This window comes from Lepidothrix coronata, unplaced genomic scaffold, assembly GCF_001604755.1.
Source record: "Lepidothrix coronata isolate B3197 unplaced genomic scaffold, Lepidothrix_coronata-1.0 Scaffold3, whole genome shotgun sequence".
NCBI classification, from domain to species: domain Eukaryota; kingdom Metazoa; phylum Chordata; class Aves; order Passeriformes; family Pipridae; genus Lepidothrix; species Lepidothrix coronata.
The window spans coordinates 5,161,340-5,185,859 of NW_016690183.1; the positions used below are offsets into that span (position 1 = coordinate 5,161,340).

A 24,520-nucleotide genomic window follows, 5' to 3' on the forward strand; every position below is an offset into this window, starting at 1 on the left:
CCCCAAATAGAGAGTTTCTCTTACTTCGCAGAGAAACTCTATCAAGTAGCATGCATGAAAAGTAATCAGAACGCTAACGGAGACACCAAAAGCTTTTCCTCTTTTGAAATGCAGTCAGCATCTCATTTGCAGGACTGACAAACATACAAAACTAAAAGAAATAGAAGAACATAATTAGCTTGACTTTAATTAATACCCAGTAAGGTCATTGACAATCTGACCAATATTAAACCTAAAATCTTCTCCAAAAGCTATGCCTAGGAGTCTGTACTCCCTCTACTCCCCTACTCATAATTAGATTTTTCAAAAATATAAACAAAATCTCTCACCCCTCCCATGCAGCTGTGTCAGCTTTTAGCATACACATTCTCTTTGCAAACATGCCCACATCTTGTGATGGTTTCTCTGACAACTCCTCAGACTGCTATGAAAAACCAAAGCTTGGCTACTAGATTTTGTGACAATGTCAGGAGAAAAAAAATTGCTAATTCTCTTCAATCCAATTTCCAAGGAAGACAGGGAATTTGCAAATAATCAACAAATATCCACAATTAAAAGGAACATTTAATACTCTAGAACAGAGTTTAAATTTAATGTTTCATTCATCTTCTACTACCAGGAACCACAATAAGTCTGCTTCTTTTCCTTCAATCAATAGAAACCCGTGAAAATTCAAACTTCAAAACATTTACAAAAATATTAGCGTTATATATTTGCAACAGATAAACTGAGCCAGCAAGGTAATCAATCAATTTTGAATTACTTGTGGTAACTAGCTAAAATGATAGTGCACACACTAATAACTGGCAACACTCACCTAATGAACAGGTTCATGCCTTATGGAAATCACAAGCTTCTGGGTTACATTTTTAATAACAGCCACTTACAATCATAAATATGTATTTCCTCTTCTGTTTCATGAAAAAGTTTATTATATGTAAATTGAGATGTGCTAATCACAAAACCATCCAGCATAACTTCTTTTTGCAAGGACCATACACTGCTTCTTATGTTACGGAATGCATTAGTATAATTTGAGGTGTAACAAGAGTGTTTGTTAACTTACTCATTTCTGTACATTACAGCATTTTTACATCCCAGTAAATGGGTTCTGAATAATGCCATACTTACAACATCAAACTTCTGTGTGATGTTCCCCTGGACATCAAGTAAATAAACTTTGCCATAATGTGTTCCCAGTGCCAAAAACTGTAAAAGAAAGAGACTGATTACACAAACACAAAGACACCACAACCAATACTACAGCAATGCTAAATGAACTCCAGGATGTTTAGCAGATTAATGATTAGCAACACTGTGGAAAAGAAAAAAGCCCACCACTTTCTATGGAGAAAGGTTATTTTAACTATACCTAAAGAATAAAATAGGGCTTCAAGCCCATATTACTTTGATAGTGCAAGTTAGCTGTCAGAATGAGTCATGAGGACTCTCATCCACTGACAACTAATGGTGTGTCTGCAGTCTGTACACACTGGCTGATGGAGTGTGGCAGCAAATTAAAAATGCAGTGTGAAAGCAAGGCCAACAGAGATCTGAAATAGTTCCTAGAAATAGTTTCTGCAGCTTTGTTTCAATCATAATAATTTCCTTTGAGCTTTATTTTTAACTGTCCTTCGTTATTAACGTGAAAACAAAGCATTCAAACACAACAAAAGGCCACCAGTAAGCCGCTGGTAAAATAACAGCTGAATTATGGAAGGTTTCTGACAGTGCATTTAGGCACACAGATAACCACTGGGTTTGCTCTCCTTCACATAGCAACACCTAAATTGAATACTCTCAAGACAAATACACTTTTCCACAGGAGTTTCATTCTAAAAAATAACAGCAAAATAAAGCAATGTCCACACAAATTCATGCTATCACAAAACTTATTTTGATACAAACAAGAAGGGAATTGATTCTGAGAGATCTGCTGTTAATTGAACCATGTGAATTACACCTAAACTGAAAAGGAAGAACTTTGGTACTACTTGATTTATGACAGAGGTTTCTTTTATTTGTCCCCTCCCTACCCCACTTTCAGCATTACTCAAATAGTTTAGGCTACTCAATTCTCTGTATTTCACTGCACGTGAGCATGCTTCATTGCAACCTATAATGAAATGCTCAAATTTACAGGCACTGCTAAGCGTGTCAGTCAGGCAGCACAATCTTTAAAAAATAACCTTACAGAAAGTCAAGGTTTAAAAGGATTTATCAAAATGCAATTGCTTAAAATGAAATTTCAGTTCAGGCACTTAAAATATGAAGCTACATTAAAAGGAGTCAAGAAAGGGAAAGAAGGGGTTCATTAGAAATTCATTCCCTGCAATGCCTTTCACTCCTGCAAGGTTGCCTTTTTTCAGGAAGAAAAAAGTCCCCTGGGTAAAAAAATCAATACTGGTTAATAAAACATCAGGTGTGCAGACATAACTAGGTATGACTATTCCACTGCACAGGCCTGCTTGAATGCACCAGGTGCCATGACGATTAGTCATCCAGTGCAGACAGCAAGCCTGGTGAAAATATGATGCTTTAGCCGCAAAAAGGAGAAAAAATAATCCTGGGAGGAAATTAGTCTGAACACAGAAGCCAGCTTTCAGGATTCTCAGCAAAGTTAAACTGCTTTAATCAGAGACATATTATACATATTATGGTATAATTTTGCTAATGATGACACTTTATCAAGGCTTTTCCTGCTCTTGCAAGGCAAAAAACCCCAAGAAAACACAACAAAAATGAAACAGAAACACCCTCACAAAATCTATAACCCAGCTTAATTTTTAAGCTCTCTGTTGTAAGAGACCTATTCCTAAAAGACTGCAGTACCTGGCTTCTAACAATATTGATCATTCTCATAAATAGTGTATCCAGTTTGCTGGAAAACTGAAAGAGCTGGGATACTTCAACAGTTTTCCTGTATTGTCATGTTTTGTGACACAGATACAGCAAAAGCTGTATCTGTGCATATACTTATAGAAAAATCCAGTTCAACTCTCGGCTTTCAGAATTTACCTGAGACTTGTGAATAAAAAGTAACAGAAAAAGGCCAGAGACAAAGAGGAAAGGCTTGCCAATTTTCCAAATATCTGTGTAATTCTAAGTCGTCAAAAACATTTTAGAAAGACTTATTGTTTTCATTCACACAGTTAAAATACAAGCTTCATCTTAAGAGCCTCTTGAGCCATGGCAACAGTCCTCTGAGGAAAAGAAACATAGCACAAGTCAATCTAAAAATATAGCCAAATAATAAAGATAGATCCCTCAACAATAACTGTTAAGGAGTTATTACTGGATATGAAAAAATATACATTCAGAAAATAGCTATTCTGTTTTACATACTAATAGTTAACAAATCCTTAACTCATACTTTCAGATCTCTTCAGCATGCCTCAATATTTTAAAATGCTTTCCCATATTTATAAAAGAGAAGAAAACTCATAAAATACAAAGCAATTGTTTAAAGCACTAAAGAAGCATATGGAGTTTCCTTCTTTTAAGAATAAATGAATAATTCTTCATGGAATTTCTTTACTTTGCATTGTCCAACACTTTCTCCCTATCATTCTCTTGTAAGTCACAAACCTTAGCATGTGCCTTTCCTCTCCTTGTTTTTAACATATTGAATCAGGGAAGGGGAACAGGGAAGTGTTAGTACGACACCTCTCAAAAAAAACTCCCAAAAAGCAACCAAACAGAAAATATTGTAATTACTTTCCTTCTACACTGTGTCAACATAAACTCATCCACAGATGAACATATGCTAAGTTCCTGGCATGATGAAGTCTGTCTTCAGTGATTCAGGCTGTACAAATAAGCACATTATATATCAATTTCCTTCCACAGGAAAGGAAATTTAGGACTGTATTCCAATTCTAGAGAGATCTACTGTTAACTGAACCATGTGAACTGCTCATTTTATCACTGAGAAAATGTGGATCATTCAATACAGGGTTATGGTGAATTTTGTTTACGTTGTCCTGCACTGCAAGTCTAGATTGGGCATCACTTGTACACAGAAATATACTGACGTATTATAAGCACAGCTAAATATATAAAACCAAGCAGAAGTTTTATCTCAGCCACAAAGTCACGTAATACCTTTTCATGCACTGTCATGCAGCTGGCTGCATCCTTCTGGAGAATTTCAGTCACTCCATTAGAAAGCCGTTCATACTTCAGCTTAGGTTCTTCTTCACTCTCATCTTCCTAAATTTTTAAGAGTGCAAGGAAAATAGAGCAAGAGAGAAAAAACAACAAAAACATTTAGATGTTTATTTTAGATATAAACAAATTAAAAGATACCCCAAAACTATCACACAGCAACAGGCGAAGATGGATCACTGCTATCTCTTCATAACAGCCATTACAAACAAAAGCCAAACTTTCACATTTTTATCATCTGAGGGGGTTTGGGTTGTGTTTTTTTTGTTATTGGTTTCTCTTTTTACTCCAAAGTTCTGGGTGCAAACAAAGACTGTATAGCAGCATATCAATTCAGCTGTAAGAGGCACTTAGTTGATATCTAAAAAGCAGGTAAAAAATGTACATGTGTACTTTATTACATAAAGTTAGTAATTTACAATTTAGAAGTAAAATACAAAAAGGATGGATATGAAAATGAAGGATGATAAAATAAAGTGTGCCACTGTAGCCACAATGAACTGAAAGCTGAAGCATGCAGGTTACAAGAAACTTCACGACCTTTACAAGATGCTGCACCTCTGTAGGAAGGATAGAGGCAAAACGCTGTGAACAAAAATAAAAAAGAATCCACTAGGAATAAGTTACTTGTATAAAACCCACCGATGGGTTTATGTTAAAAAATAAATAGTACAAACATGTTGTCTGGGAAAAGGATCTGGACACAGCATGTTCCTATGAATCACCTTTATCATGTGCATGTTAGGATCTTTTTCTGGTAAATACTGAGGCTTTTCTCTCTTTTTCTTTTCAAGCATGTTAGGTATTATCCCCCAATCACTATTTAGATGCAAAGAAAGATGATGGTTCAATGGGCACACAGTGAAAAGAAACTAAGCTAAAAAACCCAAAAATAAGCAGCAAATTTATTCATCAAAGAACACTCCACATTTATCTCTTAGGAAAAGAAAATCCAAGGTGCAAAATAGCTCTCTGGTCATAGGCATCTCTCTGTAACAGACGGTCTTCTGAAGTACAGTGCCAAAGAGAGATTCCATAGGCTTCAGTAAGTCTCAGTCAATACTATATGTGAATATATACATATATATGTGCATATATACACAAACCCATATATATGAGCGAGACCCTTGGTCCTCACTGGGAAACCGGCAATAATATTCTCCTACACTCACAATTTGCTCTAATGAACAGATCAACATTGAGTATGTTTTCCACATAAAACGTTGTCTCTCATTTCTAAGCAACCAGAATACAACAACGTAGGGCTCTAATTAAAGGAGTGCCTCTATTTCCCACCAACCACTGCCTTCCAATCCCTAAAAATGCACAAGGTTAGCTTATGGCAGAAGAACTGTATTTGTGCAACATTTATAGCTAATGATGTGAAAAATAAATCTGGAAGAAGGACATGTTAACTGGTTAATAAAATATATTTTGTTTAAACTGCCTTTGGAGAACTAAAGTCAGTCTTTCCCAAGTTAAATATTATGGCCATTTACCATGTGTGATACCATCATATATGGTAATACGTACACAACCTCATAAAAAACACAAAAAAGCCACACATTCCTATGGAAACACTCAGTATTTAGCCCCATGCTTATATAAATACACTGCAAAGAGAGTCTGTTTTAAAATGTTTTTTGAGAGTTTTATGACAGAATACAAATGAGATTAATAAAGGGATGTCAGCAGTGCATGACGTAGGAGTCTGAAGTGAGGTGTCAAAATGTCCACCAAGAAACAATTTTATTCAGTAAATCTAGCACTGAACAAAGTTGTTACTAGACAGAATGACAATGTCAAATTACAGGGCTGTATATAAATCAGTCAAATTCCTTCTGCCTACAGATCCTTAATAAATGGCTACAACGTAGAGGGAGGTGGTAAAGTCAAAGAAAAAAGCATACATGCGATGGAAGGAGGGCGTAAGGAAGTATGTGTCCATTTTACACAATTAATACATTACTTCATTTTAAACATTCCTTACAAAGATTACACTTGAAATGCATGGGTAATCATTGAATAAATTCATAAAAGTAAAAGTTGAACTCCAGTCATCTAGTTTTTATAAGATCCCACATGTTGGTGGGGTCTGGACATTCAATGTGCAACCAACATGAAAAGTTAATTTTAGTCTCTTGAGTAGTTTGCATAAAATCATTCATCTGTGGACCATTAGAAAAAGTTACTGTAAATAAGTGAAAACTAAGTAATTTTTCTTGCACATGCACATACAAAAAAATATATATTTTCAAAAGTCAGTGCACTGAAGCATTCTGCTGGTCTTCAAAATAAGTAAATAAAATGAAAACTTCCAAATATTAGGCATGATGATGTACCCATTTCATGCTTTCTTGACAGAAAGTAAAAGTCAAGCTAAAAGGTGAATTGAAATGGAGTTGGGGCACTTTACTGTAAACAAAATGAAATGAAAAAGGTGATTTGCAAAATTCAAGATTTCTCTACTGCTTCAGATATATATTAAATGCATTTGATGATCTCTTATTTAGAGTATCAGATTAAAATTTAATAATTTTAAAGGTATTTTTCTATCAGGAAAAGCTTTTATGCAGTATGAACTTCTAAAGTAAACAAAACCCACTGTTAATAAAAGCATATCAATAATTTTTTAAAAATTTTAATAATCCTTAAAACCCACAAATAAAACCATCAGCAGCCTGAGCTGAGTTGTCAGTTAGCTGTGTTTCTATGACAACCTAGAGGAATAGTACAAGTCCTGACTTGCAGCAAAGCTAAGATATAAACAGAGTTACATTTACCCCATACAAGAGAACTCACAGCTTTCCTTTTTTAAGGGAAAAAATAGTAAAAAAAAAAAATCAATTGCTGAACTAACATGGATTTTTACTAAGTGTATGACACTTTATATTTAAAGTCTTTTAAACCATCCTAGAGGATTCTAAACATTTGAAAATAAATTTTATAGCACTGCTTTTTGTACCACCACTTAACACTTCTCCCATATTTTCTGCCTAAAAATACTCGAAACAATACTGAATTTTGAGATTCTTGACAAATGTATTAAATGAAAAAGAAATATATACTGTACAAAATGTATACTCCATACACGGCAGCCTTAAATTCTGAAAGGGAAGGAGACCCACAGAGCTGACAGGAGGAAGCTACCTTTGTGATGTTGTAAAATAAATAATGATCATTTTTCAACCACGTGAATGCTAAACTAAAACTCATATTCCATTTAATGTTCTACTTGCATTTTAATGCTAAAGCTAGCAGTCAAATAGCTAAAAATGTGTTGTAAAGAACCTGTAAAGAACAGGTATCCATAAACATTTCCCATTGAAAGCACATTTCCAATGGAACGAAATACCCTAATTAACCTTCAACACTAATACAAACAAAGGCCTTCCTACTAAGAGCTGTTCCATTTGTCACTGTTAAACACTCCTGAACTGAAAACGAAGTCCTTTGCCTACACTCAGCACCTACACACTACCGACTCCTCTTCTGGAGCAGATTTACAAAACTGAGGAGAGCTGCAAATATGCATCAACCTCCCAGGAGGCCAGTGCCACTGCAAGGAATGCTCATCTGCCTTTCTAAACACAGATTCACAGCATTCTTCAGATATTCTGCCCTGTCTTTCCTAGCTTTGCCTACAGGAACTACTGCAGTGGAATCATGAATAGAAAAAATATCTGAAATCGGTCCTGGAAAATTTCCAGAAGGAACCTGTGGGCAGTTCCCAGAGTTATTCCATTAGTCCACATTTGCTCCTGCAGCAGAGGATCTGCCCACAGGACAGTCTGTCACATGAACTACATGGTCTACTGATTGCGGATACTCTAATTATGTTACGGGCACTGACAGCAAAGTGTCACGCTTCCCACACGATTTGCCCTCAAAGTTTTTCAAAGCCTTTATGGAATTAAATGGTGCATAGATTATAAGGCAAGTGTCCTTCCCCTTTGCTGTGCATCTTCTGTCCACTCCCAGGTAGAATTCCAATTACTATAGGTGGCCATTCCAGCCTTGTTTATGCCTGCAAGTTTTGAACCTGCAAAGCATTTAAACTCCAATACAAAGATACCTGAGGTCCATCACTCAAATCAATTTCAAAGAAGATACACACACACCCTACTGCAACAAGGCCCCAGTGTCACAGGCCTTCCTAAAAGGTCATGACTTGGCGGGAAAAAAAACACATAAAACAACAAAACCCCCTACAGTTAATTTTCTTTTTTTTTCTTCATGCTTTCTTTCAAGTTCTCCTTGACTTCAGAGATTATAAGAAAAAAGTTAAATTAGCTCATTTCTTCCTGTCCTGGTTCAGGCCAGGCCAGGGCTAATTTTTGCAGTAGCCAGGAGGAGGCATGGCTAGGACCTGGAGGTTATTCTATACCACCTCATGTCATTGCCAGGGTGGCAGGGGCAGGAAAACCTCTTCCAAGAAGTCTCTTCCGAGCAAGCATGGTGGAGGGAGCAGTGGGGTAGTGAGCAAGTGGCACACGTCTTGGAGAGTCACAGTGGGAACACCAAATTCTGGAATACCATTCCTAAACCATAACATCTCCTAGCTTACAGGCCATTCAAAGTGCCTCTGTGTATCTGAATACTCAGTGTTTAGAACACATTATAAAATCTCACTTAAAAAAAAAACAACAACAAACCCATTCTGCTGCAAAAGTGCAAACCCAACATTACTGCTAAAAAGTGAGAAGAGACTACTTGGCAATTTGTGAGAGTAACTTTTCTTGATATTTAACAGAGGTTAGACCTTTGGAAACCCATGCAGAACCCAATACGAAATCAGCATTCTTATTTATTTAAACAGTCATCACTATCACACACAAGAAAAAATTAAACTGATTAGTTAGAGCTCCAGAATTATTATTTAACAGACTACATAAAAACTTCCAGTAGGACCAAAGAAACCAACTCAAATTATTTTTGAGTTAAAATGAAGGTTCATAGAACATCCTCAGTTATGCAAAAATGAATAAACGCATCCTTAGCGCTCTGCTGGAGGCAGCTTCACTTCTTACAGAAATTCAGTGACAAATATAAAAAGAAAAAGAAAACAATATAAAAAGACCTCAAGCCCCAGAATGAAGTCTCCAAGGATAATTACATTCTATACATATACAAAGCACAAAGTGCAGCAAAATACTCAAGAACTCAGTTGTCAAGACACTTTATTACATTTTTTGGTCTTGACATCTTGACTAGATCCAAAGCATAACCATATCCGACTGTTAATTCTTTTACAGAAATTATGTCTTAATCAGGGGGTTGATTGGTTGTCTCAGTTTTAATTTTGAGGGCCTGTGGGACTGTGGGCTGGAAAGGATCTTTCTACTATAAATCCCCTAGCTGACAGGAGCAAAGGAGTACTTACCTGAGTGGCTGGTGTCCTGCTGAGAAGCAGAATGGGTGACTTCTAACCAGATTGCAATGAAAGGTACATCCTCAGTGGGGTTTTACACCACCATCCAACCCTCCAGCAAACCCTTCCTATCACCAGCATTGCCTGAGAGGGCAGGACTGCACCACGAAGGCTATGCAAGCCCCAGTTTGAACAAGGGGGCCCAACAAGTACCTTACAAATTTAAGGATAACTGTCACAAAATTGCCACAAGGAGAGACAAGTACTACAACCCAACAAAAGATACAGATAAAATTTTTTATTTAAATCTTCATCACATTACTACACCTGGGAATTGTACCACATGGGTCATAATGCCTCGTTCGGCCTGATAAATTATGACTATTTTCAGACTTTATCCCTTCCAGTTCAGCTCTCAAACCTCTGTTAGGACCCAACTACCTCAATTCATTAAAGGTCAAGTGATACTGAACAACTGATTTATAAATAAACCTGATTTGCTAAACTGAATAAAAAAATCCAGCAAAAAAAAATCTACTGCAAGTGAAAATATCACATGCAACACATGACATAACACATGCAGGAGGATACTTTAATACTCTTAGTTTTAGAAAATATTAAAAGGCAAGCTGTAACAAATTCTTAATGTCTGTTGATGAACTTAAGGAAGTAACACCACAATGTCACAACACAGTTTGGAGATCCCTTTGACTTCCACCCTTGATCATGTCAAATCCCTCTTTTGAAAAATAATTTAAATAATCACTATTTCTGATAAAACAGCTGTAAATTCACAACAAAGATTTGCCAAAATTTATGTTTGCATTGTTGCAAAACCAGTAGCGTATTGTTACTTTGTACAAGCAAGAAACACATAAAGTATGATTTAAAAGCTCATTGGGTCCTTTAGAAGATAGCACCTCAAAGTTGTGTACTAAAGCTCTCCAAGCAGATCTGCCCATATGTGTTTTTTAAAAAGAATGCCATATTCTCAAGTGATGCAAACATCTCACCTTCCTTGCTGGCCAGTTCTAGGTCTTACCCTGCCCTCTTTCAAAAGAAAAAAAAACAAATTTAGAAGAAAGCAGAGGAAAGCACTCCATCTCCCACAATTTTGGAAGATATATACACCTGTGCTGAAGAATCAAGTGCCACAGAGCAAACAAAGAGAATTATTGTAGTAAGATGCTACTCACTCATTCACGGCTAGGCTTCGCAAACGAAGATTTGGGAAGGCTCTATCCACATTTGTTACAGGCACGCTGGTGGCTTATGAGGCCAATACAAGATAGACATATCCGATTGCAAAAGGCAGAACAGAAAGATTCCTTAGATGGTGTATTCAGCAGAATACGATTCTTTCTGCGTTGTCTTTTCTCCTCAAGGGTGATCCTGCGTGCATTCTCAAAGGAAACGGCAGCATTGTAGATGGCATGTCTCCAGGCCTCCCGATTGGAAGCCAGAGTAGACCAGTTAAGATGATCCATGTGGCCAAGGCTGAGATGTTGTTTCAGGGAGTCCTTGTATCTTTTCTTCAGGACTCCTCTCTTGCGGCAGCCAGTAGCAAGTTCACCGTAAAGCAAGATCTTAGGGAGGCAGTGATCTTTCATCCTTGAGACGTGCCCTGCCCAACGCAGCTGTGTTCTCAGCAACATGGCCTCAATGCTTGTGACAGCTGCTTGTTCAAGAACAGATGTATTGGTCACATAATCTGACCAGCGGATGTTTAGGATTGAACGGAGGCAGTGTTGATGGAAGCGTTCAAGGAGACGCAGGTGGTGGCGGTAGATGACCCATGATTCGGAACCGTATAAGACAGTAGACAGTATTATGGCTCTGTAAACACTGATCTTGGTGCTTTTCCTCAAGTGTTTATTACGCCATACTCTTTTATAGAGTATTCCAAAAGCACTGTATGCCTTTGCTAACCTGTTGTCTATCTCCCCATCAATCTTACCATCCGAGGAGATGAGGTTACGTAGGTAAGTAAACTGCTGGACTGATTTGAGCTCTGACTGGCCAATGGTGATATGGGTATGATGAAAGGCTTCCTGAGGAGCAGGTTGGTGGAGAACTTCCGTCTTCTTTAAGCTGACTTCCAGCCCAAAGAGCTCAGCAGCGTCTGCAAAGCAGGATGTTAAACGCTGCAGAGCTGCTTCTGTGTGGGCAACAAGGGCAGCATCATCAGCATAAAGCAGCTCCCGGACAAGATGGTTTAAGGTCTTGGTGTGGGCCTTCAGTCACATTAGGTTGAATAGGCTTCCATCAGAATGATATCGAATGTAAATACCGTCCTGATCATCAAGGTCTGCTGTGGCCCTTTGGAGCATCATGTTGAAAAAGACTGTGAATAGGGTAGGAGCGAGAACACAGCCTTGTTACACACCATTCTTTATTAGAAAGGGCTCAGAGAGTGCATTGCCATATCTGACTTGGCTGTGTTGATCCTCATGGAGATGATCATTTTAAGGAATTTAGGGGGACAACCTAAATGTTCCAAAATCTGCCACAGACCTTTTCTGCTCACAGTATCGAAAGCCTTGGTGAGGTTGACAAAGGTTACATAGAGACCTTTGTTCTGTTCCCTACACTTCTCTTGCAGTTGTCTGAGGACAAATACCATGTCTGTGGTGCTCCTGTTGGCTCTGAAACTGCACTGACTTCCTTGTAGAATTCCTTCTGCAGTAGCGGGTATTAGTCTGTTCAAGAGTATTCTTGCCAGGATTTTGCCAGCAATGGAGAGCAGAGTAATACCACGGTAATTTGAGCAATCAGATTTAATTCCTTTCTTCTTATACAAAATGATGACGACTGCATCACGAAGGTCTGATGGTAGCTCACCTAGTTCCCAACAGCGCACCACAAACTCGTGAAATTTGGTATGGAGTGCAAGGCCCCCATGTTTCCAGACTTCGGGTGGAATTCCATCAACCCCAGCTGCCTTGCCAATGCATAACTATTACAAAGCTCAACTTCATTGTTACTGTTTCTCCATCCCTAGGATATGATTTCTGGACTTATGTTCCTGTCTCAGTGATAAAGTGAGTACCTACACTATTTTCAGGATTAGGATCCTGACTCAATTTCTCTCAATGCAATCAAATCTCTAACACTCAAGGAATGCCAAGAAAAATTCAGACTAAGGCCTTTAACCTTCAAAAGCCCAGTCTGCTGGGCACCACCAAAATTGGAACACAATTTTATTGCAAGCTGTTTTTTTATTTAATGTGCAGAACTTAAATATTGAGGACTTTACCAGTTGCTTCAGAACCTCACTGAGAGAACATAAACCTCTTTTCCTCCATTATTTTCATATCAAAAAGTCTGTTCCTACAGGAGAATTTTAACAAAGCAGAAAAAAATAAATTGGTTTAAGAATCAGAATAGCAAAGACCATTTCACCTCGAAGTCACTGGTTCAAAAGTAGGTAGAGCAATAGTGAATAAAAGCTAGAATCCCATTCAAGTTTCCAACTTGCACAAGAATTAATTTCCATTCTGCAACTACTGCTACACAAGACAACAAAAGGCATGAAGACTGAAATTTCCAAACCATGACAGCATATTTGTGACTTACGCTGCTAAAAATATTTTCCCCTAATTCTATGGTGAAAATACAGTAATGTTACCTCAGTGAAAAATGTGCCGTGAGTAACCTCCCATCTAGTTCCTTTACAATTGTTCATAAGGCAGATCAGCAATGCTTTCCCAGTACACTCAGCTGCAAAACTGGTAAATATGGATTAGGATGGTAAAATTTCACACAGCAGTTTTCTGTTCTCCCCATGCATTTTCCACAGGGATTTATTTAATACCGTGGGAAAATGCAGATATACACCAGGAGCAAGGAATTAAGATGATATGGCTGCCTGTGCATATGTATCAAAATGAGCTGTATTTACAGTATGAAATAACACACAGATGAAAGCCAAAGCAGAGAGCATTTTATTTCCTCACAAAACTGTTGTGGCCTACAGAACATTACACTATATTTGCACAACACCAATCGAAGATTCAGTCTTACAGGTTTGAAGGAGCTGGGCACCAGCCAAGTTGTGAAGCGTAACTAACACACAGATGACATACTGCACGTGAGCAATCATAAATGGCATGTTAAAAAACAAAACAAAACAAAACAAAAAAAAAGAAGTAGTAAAAAGTCCATATAGTACAATTTGGTTTCATTTCAATTTCCATCAATTTATTTTACTGGTAGTTTTATGCATGACAAAGAACACCCAAAAACTTTAAAACCCACTTCAGTGTTCAAAAGCACAGAATCAGTCCATCCACACCAAGTGCACTATATAGAGGCAGCACAGGATAGGCTGTTTTATCTTCCATGTCCAAATCCAATTCCAATTCCAGCACAGAAAAATCCAAGCATAGTTCAAATCTCAATGAAGCTATGCATTTCTACTTGTACTTTCCTTTTGCTGAGTAAGGAACTTGGGCAAACATTTGTTTCCCCTGTGGACACTACTCAAGCAGCCCAGTTGCCACCCTGTGATCTACTGCATATGAAAACACGACAGTGCAGTTTTAGGAATAGCACTTTTTAAAGTTCACCTTCCCACCACAGGGGAAGAGCTGAATCTCCCTGCTACTTTCTTTTTTCCAGCCTAGGCTGTTATTCTACCCAGATGAATATATTTAGTGTTTTGGAAAAGCCACATCTCCATAATCTGCTAACGGTAGCTTTGCAATTGCATTTAATTTATGTAGCAGGCACAGCAGCATTTTTACTTTTTATGTATTCAACAACACACAGATAGAACAGGCACTTCTGGTTAATATTAATACCTCATTAAATGAAGTATCTAATTTTCACTCCAAACCAGAACATCTTAAAAGAATATAGCAATAATCCGTTTTTTCCTGTAAGTCAATCCTCTAACGATGTATAATGTTAGTTACTAGTCACTGCAAACTTGTTTTTCAAATTAATGTATGAAAATATTCCATTTAAACTTCAATAAATAATTTACTATGCTCGTCCTACTGACTCAAATTGATAAATTATTTGCATGTTACATTTTCTCATCAATAGGGAGAAGAACTTTCTATTTGGAATTTATGTAACTTTTCCTTCCATTCTCCCCATTTAAAAGGACAATTTCATTTAAAGCCATGCAGAGAGAAGCAATCTTTCTCCAGATTGCTCAGGAATGTTAAAGAGAATACGCTTTTTGAGAATTTTTCTCTCATTATACATTTTTAAAATAACCTAGTGTAGAACTATTCAATAATAAGAAAAAAAGGCGTGATGAAAAGAAGAACTTTGGAAAACATCAGACAGGAGACAAAAAAAGGCAACTTGGACTGAGATACAGTAGCCAAATCTACTTTTCAATCATCAGTGGTGATGCCCCTTCAAAAGCTACTATCCACAGAAGAGCTTACCTCTTCCGGCCCAATGCTCCACACTGTATGTTAAGAGAACATTTTGATGGAAATATAGTGTGACAAGGAGCTTTTTTACCAGATGCTTTATTTACTTGAAATGATTTAATTGCTTTGACCTAATCCAGACCCAACCTACAAGACTAAAATCTGGAGTGCAATGAAAAGCAAAAGAAAATATCAAGGCTTTTTAGTTGTGTCTTTTTAAGGTTTACGTGTTTCTTAATTGTGTTTCTGCTCTGATCAGTTTTCTAAACCTTAAAGAACAAAACCACAACCAATTTCAGTCATAAAAGTGTATCAAACATGGATATTTCTAAAGCATCATAAATTGTTTGAGCACTAGATTAACCAAAAATTTCTACCATACTTTTCTCTCTACAAACTCTTGTAGAAATTTTTAATACAGCATCTAAATAACTGAAGAATGAACTAAATGAACAAACATGCTCCTTTCACAGGGTAACAGTGATCAAAGAAGAAAAAAAAAAGTTAAGAAGAGGCCATATAAAAATGGAAGTGGTAGAACAGAAATGTATGCAATACTGATGACTAATACATTCATGTTATCTAGCAAAAAAGCAGGAATGCAAATATTAATGCAATTTTTTTTTAAATACTATTTTAATAACTCTTTGCAGAATATTACCATCTGCACCCACATGGCTTTTCTTGGTGGTTTAGTTCAACAGGCAAACAATTACAAACAAAAAAAATTTCAAAAAAAAAAACGGTAAAACTCCTTACATAATCAAGGATCACTTCTTGGGATATAGCACTCATTTTATTATTCCAGGGACATTTGGAATTCACCATTCTTGAAAAGGTGCTTCCTGTAAAAAAGTTACATACTGCACCAGGGCAATCTGCTCATAGCCCCAGTGGTAAATCAGAAAGGAGCAGAAAATTTTTGAGCCAGTTCCAGGATGGTAACTTAGCTTTGATTCCCTCCTCAAGTAGAAAGGTTTTGATACATGATTATTTTAATTTTATCAGTACCCAAATGAAGGGGGAGCTTGAAACTCTCTCTTCTCACCTTAGTGGAGTGTGAGGGGCAGACTGGCAAGAAAGAAGCAGAGCATAGTTAACATGTACATGACGTCTGAGGTAGAGACAGAAGCTGTAGGTCCCAGAACCACGAGGAATAGTTCCAAATATTTTTCTGCCACATGCAAAAAACCTGAAATAACTATTACTAATTTAAGCAGACTAGCAGTTTTCGAGGGTGCAACATATGCCTTTATGGCTACAATTTAAGTCTCAATGGGAATGTTTTTTACACTACATATATAGTGAAAATAAAAATAACACTCACCTGATCTCACAAGATTTCATAGAGTAACATAGTGAATGTTGACTCAATTTGGCTCTTTAATAAGCTCTCTTTTGAATTAAGAGATACAAAACCAGTTCCTCTCTTCAGATAATGCAAGTGATTCATGGGTGCACTTCACAATACATGCTGTTGTGTGCACTACTGTACTCTAATTATTCCTTGTTTAAAATTAAAAAAGATCACTTGTTTTAAATTAAAATAAAATTTGTTTAAATCAGTAAATCACTCCACAACAGTCCATTCTGTAATATAATAGGGTTCTCTGATTACAAGCAAAACTTCCAAAGACAAAATTACAAGCTGAGCAGCAACATCAACTTAAATGCAAGAAAAATACCACTGCACATCCCATATTAGCACCTCATTGCATTGATACTGAAGAAAGCTTAACTACTTACTTATACAATTATTAGCATCATCTTTTGCTAATTAGCTGGCAAAATACAAGTATCTGTCTGACAAAAAGCAGCTCAATTGAAAAAAGTAAAATTTTACAGAAACAGACATATTGCAAGGAAGAAGAATAATTTGAAAATAGATTCAGGCTGTACATAATTTATGAAGATTTTTCTTTTCCTCTACAGTTTATAAATAGCCAAAAGTCAGATTACTTTGCTGTCTATTTTTAAGATCTCATCAAATGTGACATAGCTTAAGGTGCTGTAGAATAAAATTACATAAGGTCATGAAACTACATTGTACAAGGACTTTTCAGCCAAACAAACCTGCTCAAATTCAGCCCCAAATCTAGCATATCTGATGATTAGACAAGGTTGGGAGAAATACAGCAAATATACTTCTGAAGCACAATTAAAAAAAACCAACAAAAACAAACAAAAAACCTCCAAACCCACCAAAACCAAATGCCTAAAGCCAGAAGATACAAAAAGAAAAAAGAAGTCTAGTAGAATTACTTAGCAAAACAAGTAGGTTTTGTCCTGAGAATTAAAAGACTGTTAGATATACGGTTTCCTCACCATATCATGGAATAATATATAGCGGTCTGTCTATAAGAAGGGAAAAAGCTCATAATAACCCATATCATATATAAGAATATGAAAGAAAAGTGCCAATTGTACTGTAGTTACCAGGAAAGACCTATTGCCATTGTACAAGTGCTACAAGTTCTACAAGTCTTACAAGTAGCTACAACTATTCTACACTGAAAGATCTACTTAACATCTGAACAAATGCACCATCTCTGCTAATTAATACCTTTGCATTTTACACATTCTGACTTAAACAGCTGAAAAGTATTAAATACTTACACAGCCTTAGATACTCAATTTCCTAGGGAGCAAGAGCTGGAACCAAACTCACAATGACAACCTTTTAGATGACATACATTCAAGACAGTCAATTTTTGCAGACTCTCACATTTGAAGCTTACTATTAAGCTCTACCACCAAGGCTGTGCAACTAAGCATCCCGGCATTTGTTAAAGAGCCTGTCATTCAAAACAAATCAAGCAGGTAGAAAAACAGAATTAGTATCTTAATTGCTAGAAGCTACTAAAGGAATAATAGTAAGAGAGTTGCTGCATGAAACAGAATCAGTTTATAATTCTTTACTAAGATAATGGCACAGCAGCATAAAAACATCAGGAAAAAAAATTCGTATTTTGTTTACACATCCAGTTCAGACAGGGACATCAAAGTAAGGAATTTTAATATTGCATTCTTCCATAATACAAAATACTTCTATAATGTAAGTTGGATATGTGTCATGTACCCTTTGAAATCAGTAGGAACAATATTCAATTTTATAGGAAGAATTTAAATTAAGTGCAAGAGCAATTGTATATGTAAAAATCTTATTACTATGGTAAGATGCCCACGAAGTCCATGCCATAAATACAGTATTTTCTAATTGGTAAAACTAGACAAAAGGCTTCAGGATTCCAGTACCACCACAATAAAATCAATCCCTGATTCTTCAAACTATGGGCCACGCCAAAAAAGTAATTAGAATTTTATGATCACAAGAGCTAAGAGTAAAGCCATCAATTTGATCTTATCTCTGACCATATGTCATATAATACAAGCAGACACTACAGACTGGACTTAATACTCAAAGACAATTAATGAAAAGCATTTTCACAGACATTAGAATGACAGTTGTTCTTTTGATCCAACATCTACATTCTCAATACATAAATTTCCTTCACGTGAAATTAACGTTAAAAATAGACATCGACTTTAACAAAGGTCTAGTTGAAATTTTAGGACTTTCAATTTTGTGAAAGTTTTATGATGCCTATTTTTACTTAAGCTAAAAACTAATAAAACCCCACCAACATTTATGATTAATTCTGCTCTAAATACTTATTTACTACCAGCTGCAATGTTGAAAGGCCATTAAAAATGCCACTAAACCAAGTTTTCACTTGCAATCGACTTTAAAGAAAGAAACAAGTAGGTATCTGTGTTCACTATCCTGTGAATGTCAAGCCTTGAAAATATTACTATTCTACTAAATACTGAGTTGTTGCCCAGTGATTGTCTTTGTGCACTTCACATCACAAAGCACTATCCAGAATGAAAGCATTTCACACTGGGCAAAAAAGTCTGGTGCAGGTAGCTGTTCCACACAGCAATCATAAAGGGCCAAAGAAATCCCTGCTTCTTAGTAGTAATGCCCTACAGTGCCACTGACACTCATGAATGGCAGAGAGAAAAAAATTATTGCACAAGAAAAAAAGTCACCATCCTCTGCAAAAAGATTTTTTCAGAATCCACCACTACAGTCTCTGCAGTATTCACTGGCATGGAAATTAAGACTTCTGCCTGCTTAATGCTTAAACCCAGATGTCAAGCATGAAGATTTGTCCCTAAGTAAAGAATAGAAAATCTTCCAAACAGCAAGGTCATTGAAGTTTTGTAAGTCTATGAGTCACTTTGACTTCAATACATAATGGGTGAAAATACTCTGTCAAGGTAATAGCTACTTCTCTGTGTCATCTGTCTTTGCTGGTGGCCACAACTGAAGCTGCTCAGCCACCCTTATTTCTTCCTTCTTGTAGCCATCCTAGACCACCTGATGTCAATTACCTCTTTCTAGATATTTTATGGTTCCTTCAATGATGGCAGGTTTGGAGTTAGTACATTACTGTTCAGGGACAAATTCTTGAACCCTCTGCAGCTCCCTTCCTCTCTTCTCCCTCAGCCCCCCATTTCCATCACCTACAGCAGGGTAGGCAGACTTCGCCAGATCATGAGACAATTTTTGACAGTATATCATCTCAAGAACAGAGTCTATAGGACATGATTAAGTCTAGACTGTGAAGGTATTAACACAGTAACTACCTCAATGTAGTATTACTGCATATATAATTGTACTGACAAATTTTCATTTCATCAAAATAGAAGTGCATACATTGAATTTGTCCCCAACATAACTCATGTTACTGTCATGGGGCAATTGTGGGGGTTATTTTAAAGATAAAGAAGCTTCTAATAGCAAATCACGGCTTTGTTTTACTAATTTAAGCCCAGACTAATATTCCTTGCTACATAATACTGGCCAAACTTCTAAAAGCAAATAATGAGGTAGTATTTTTCCCTTCATACAGACAAGAAACTAGCACTGACACAGACTCAAGTGTGAAGCATTTTAAGCAGGGTTACCTCAGATTCATCTGTTGATTCCTCATTAGACCTGGTTTCCTGAAAAGGACAAAAAGGACAAAGGGGTAATTAGGTAAGTACACACATAACTGAGCAGTATTTCCCTTTTTAAAAGTACTTTTAATCCTTTATTAAGACACAAAAGACAAAGCAAAAGCAACTCAAAATTTAGTTTCCTTCCTGTCCATTCATACCCGGTTTGTTCTTGCACTTGCATTCACATGCCACACTGATACTCAGGGGCAGCAGTTGACTGTGACACTGCTGTCAGTTACCCTAAAAGAGTGATTGGATCATCTGAGAATCTGTCTCTGTGATAGCTTCCCCCCTTCCAGAAGTGGTAGTAAGTTTTGCAAAGAAACTGCCCAGGTCTTGACCTTCAAGGCAGAATAGCATTCTCCAGTTATCCGTAAACTAGCTTTGCTATTCAACTACGCAGCTTTTAATAGGCTTATTTTAAACTTAAATAATTTCAAACTATTTTCCACAGAAATCCAGCATTTAATGACTTTCTCCTTTTCACCCCATGTCAGTGCAAGACATATGGCTTTCTCCTGCCTTTGAAACAACTGTACCTTTAAAACATCTCTCTTTGGCAAGACAATGATTCTTACTACCCTACAAAAAAAATTTTTTAAGTTAACTCCTGCTCATCTCTCATCTGTTCACTGAGAAAATCTGCTGATGCAATGCCTCCTCAAAGAGGTCAGCAAAATGAAGATTTACTTAACGTATTTATCTTTATCAATAGCAATAAACGATTACAACTAATACACTGGCAGTGAATGTAAGCATTTCAACAATAAAATATGATATAAACAAAGAACAAGCTAGAGAGAAGGCAGCATTTCAAATCTTATGATGTGGTCTTTGGACAGTAAGATTAACAGGTACAGAATTTCACCAGAGAAGACAAAAAAAAAAAAAAGACACTATTACCAACAGCTTAGAGAAAAATGGAAAGGGAAAAAAACCTGAATGCACTGACAACCAGTATAATTTTTTGTTTGTCACATTTATTTATTTATTTTCCATGTTTATTAAATGCCCTGATTGTGAACTCTAGGCAAAAAGCAAATGTCTCCTTTGCATTAGTGAGGGCTCATCTTGGTGCCCATAATACATCACAGCAGATGGGACAGAAGAAAAGCAGCACCTCTACCTGCCACCGGAAGCTTAGTGCCCAGTGTTACCATGACTACTGACATCTGTTTCCTCCATTTTACTCACTACAGCCAGGCCCACCTCTAAACCACATATCCCATAGAAAGGTTATCTGTGTAGTCTATACTTGAGACATGAGTTGGGAAATTGCAAGTATGAAGAACATGGGAGTCAAGGGAAGTTGGAGTAAAATCCTGGCATCCTTTCAAATTTAGGTTTGACTTTGCACGTACAACTATTTGTCTGTCAGTCTCCCAGTCTCTAATCACAACCTGTAGTCACCTTTCAGGAAATTAGAAGTTTGTTACATAGAATCTTTGTGCATCTTAAATTCTACTTAACAATAACCAAATCAGAACTAAGCATTGTGGTGTAATGTTGCCAGCCTATTGGATAGGCTAGAGTAACACACAAAGTCTAATGCAAGCTATCACCCCATTCCTAATAAAAAAACTGACTTTCTCTCTTGAATACCAGGAGTTGCCTCCTCAACTCCTTAATAAATCAAAACTATTAGCACTACTGTTTTGATACATTGATATAATTCATATAGATTGTAATAATATAATTTTTTTTAAAAAAGTAACTTAAATCAGCTCTCCCAAACAAATTAAGCAATTACAGTTCTGGGCCCCTCAGTTCAGGAAGGATGTCGAGGTGCTGGAGAAGGTGCAGAGGAAAGCAACAAGGCTGGTGAAGGGACTTGAACACAAGTCCTGTGAGGAGAGGCTGAGGGAGCTGGGGTTGTTTAGCCTGGAAAAGAGGATGTTCAGGGGACACTGATCACTCTCTATAACCACCTGAAAGGAGGTTGTAGCCAGGTGGGCATCGGAGTCTTCTCCCAGGTAGCTATCAGTGAGATAAGAGGGCACGGTCTTAAGCTGTGCCAGGGGAGGTTTAGGTTGGATATTAGAAGAAATTCTTTACAGAGAGGGTAAACAGGCATTGGAATGGGCTTCCCAGGAAAGTGTGGGTTCTTGGTCCCTGGAGGTTTTTAAGATGAGACTGGATATGGCACTTACTGCCATAGTCTAGCCATAGTCTAGTAACCACGGCAGTGCTGGATCAACGGTTGGACTTGATGATCTGAGAGATCTTTTCCAACCTGGCTGATTCTATGATGCAGCAAGTAACATTTTTGCTGGGACATGAGACTTTCTAGTGCAGCTACACCACCTACATCCACCCCTTATGGTTCCAATTGCTTTGGCTATTCAGGAGAACAGAAATGCATGTAAAGCCAGTTACAAATTTTCAGGATGAGCTCACAATCTAACACCATGCAGACAGACCAACACACGTGCAGGGAGGAGTTAACAGCCCACCTGCTGAGACTGCAGCTGATATTTACACCCACCTGAGTCACTTAACTGAGCTGTAAGCAGTTACGTGCAAAGGCATTCCTGGAAAACACTGGCCTACCAATTCGGGGCACACCAGAAGTTGATTCCAATAATCAAACCGTGTAAACTAAGCAAATATCAATCTATTTTTATTTAGGATATCTACTCTGGTATCCCTACTGTATTCACAAGGCACTACAACCCCAGATACTAAATTTCATAAAAGGCACACAAATAAAGGTAAATGCTGCGTGGCCTTTGTGTTTAACTACAGAAAATAACATGCAAAAATTCAGAGGGAGCCTTGGCTTAGGAAAGAAATGCAGAAACCTTATTTGTTCCCTGACAAGAACTTAGCTGAAGGTGCTTAGAATTGACACTTATCTACTAACCCACTTTGCTAGCAACTTATGATGAAAAGCTTTTTCCCTACATTCTCCCACTTAGGCAAATTGGAACAGTAAACTGTAGTTATGATTGCCCTGGAGTTTTGTTAGGTTCCTTTCTCTTCCCTCCAAATACATGAACTGAGAAGATTATCCCCCACTTCTACTTTTTAGTAGCCTTATAACTGTGAAAAAAGAAAATCCCTTAACAGAGATTTGTAGACAACTAGAATCCTAAATCATGTAGGAATAACTGTCACTGGTAGGTCTCAGACTCCAGGGGAAAATCAGCCAGCTGCACTTCAGCCAGCCGGCAAATGCTGTTTTTCAAGTAGCCTAAGAATGGGGAAAGGGAACACAGATGAGGAAACCACAGAAATGTGAAGTAATCTCCTACCATTATTATATTTCATTTAAACAGGTCCAACATAACTTCTCAATAAATTCTTAAGTGGACTTTCCAAAATGGTGGATATAGGGTTTTCCCTTCCCTGCCTTTAAAAACATCAAATGCCATCTATATATATATTTAGGCATTTGACGCCTAAATAACTTAAAGCTGACGGAAGGGGAAAGCCACAGAACTCGAGTTTTAAAGAAACACACATGCACAATGCATACATCCCTTCCAAAAGAGATGTGCACGCTCCCCAGAGGAAATAAACAAATAAGGTAAGTTTCCTACCATAGTCCAAAGAGAGCAAAACACAAGCTAGTTTAATCTCTTATATTATTAAAGAAGACTTGTCAAGAGGTGGTTTTATCCTGAGAACTCTTTCAAAGGCTGCCACACTTAAAAACGTACCAATCCTGGGAAAGAAGCCTCCTGTAAGGAATCCAACCCCTCCCAACAAAACCCCGACAGCAGGGAAGGTGGAAACGACCTGTCAATCTCTAATTTAGGCCAATTCCCTTGGAGTAATTCTAAAACTCTCCTTCCTTTAGGTATTCGAGACAAGACAAACATCCCACAGGTTAGCTGTCTGTCCAAGTTCTGGCTCAGCAAAGAAACACTGAGAACATTTGTGAAAGGGCCGGCAACTGCACTTCTTGCTTTACTTCTTTTTTTTTTTTTTTCCTTGGGAAGGAGCGATCTAGGCACAGGGAGCTTTAGGAGAACATCTCCTTTAGGAAACCACAAATCGCCAGCACCGAACTCCTCAAATTTTGTCGCAGGAGAAAAATCCCCAGTTGAAATTAACTTGGTCATGTCACCCATGTCCCTTGGTAGGCAAACCCTCCAGTTCTTTAACATTGGCTCCACAGCGGTGCCAGCTACACTTCTAAACCTTCCCTCCCGGCCAGATCCAGGTTCCGCCGCCTCCATCTTCTCTCCTGCGCCCCCGCGCAGCGAGGATAGCCAGAAGGATCGCCCCGCCGCCGGCCCTACACTCTCAGGGCGGGCTTACGGCCTCGGCCTCTGCTCCCTCTCACACGCGCTGTCCCTCCACTCCCATGAGCCGCCCCGGCCCCACGCTCCGGCCGCCCCGCTCCGCGTCGCTGCGGCCACAGGGCACCGACAGGCTCTACCTTCTCCTCGGCTTCCGCCATGGCGCAGCCGGGCCGCTGTCATGTGAGGGGCAGGAAACCGACGCGGAGGAGGCACTCTGGGAAATGTAGTTTCGGGGTAGGGATGTTTTCCTCTCTTTTTTTTTTTTTTTTTTTTTTTTTTTTTTTTTTTTTTTTTTTTTTTTTTTTTTTTTTTTTTTTTTTTTTTTTTTTTTT

General features: G+C 37.7%; 2 protein-coding genes across 7 annotated transcripts in view; one reads left to right on the forward strand and one right to left on the reverse strand.

Moving 5' to 3' along the window:
- Nucleotides 1-24,409, reverse strand: part of VPS41 (VPS41, HOPS complex subunit) — a 106,963-nt gene extending 82,554 nt beyond the window's left edge. Inside the window, exons 1-5 of one of the 3 annotated variants that reach the window (XM_017820372.1) lie at nucleotides 24,326-24,361; nucleotides 19,903-19,941; nucleotides 4,708-4,752; nucleotides 4,105-4,212; nucleotides 1,132-1,209 (exon numbers count right to left, since the gene is read on the reverse strand). In XM_017820372.1, the coding sequence (XP_017675861.1) occupies nucleotides 1,132-1,209; nucleotides 4,105-4,212; nucleotides 4,708-4,752; nucleotides 19,903-19,941; nucleotides 24,326-24,346 (291 nt within the window). In that variant the 5' untranslated portion in view covers nucleotides 24,347-24,361. Of the gene's footprint in view, nucleotides 1-1,131; nucleotides 1,210-4,104; nucleotides 4,213-4,707; nucleotides 4,753-19,902; nucleotides 19,942-24,325 lie in introns of all 3 variants that reach the window. The other 2 variants (XM_017820382.1, XM_017820392.1) reach the window with 2 other exon arrangements.
- POU6F2 (POU class 6 homeobox 2) overlaps nucleotides 24,343-24,520 on the forward strand; it is a 354,832-nt gene continuing 354,654 nt past the window's right edge. For 2 of the 4 annotated variants that reach the window (XM_017820432.1, XM_017820438.1), the window contains exon 1: nucleotides 24,343-24,422. The gene's annotated coding sequence lies outside the window, so the exon portion shown is untranslated. The remainder of the gene's footprint in view (nucleotides 24,423-24,520) is intronic. The other 2 variants (XM_017820448.1, XM_017820459.1) reach the window with 1 other exon arrangement.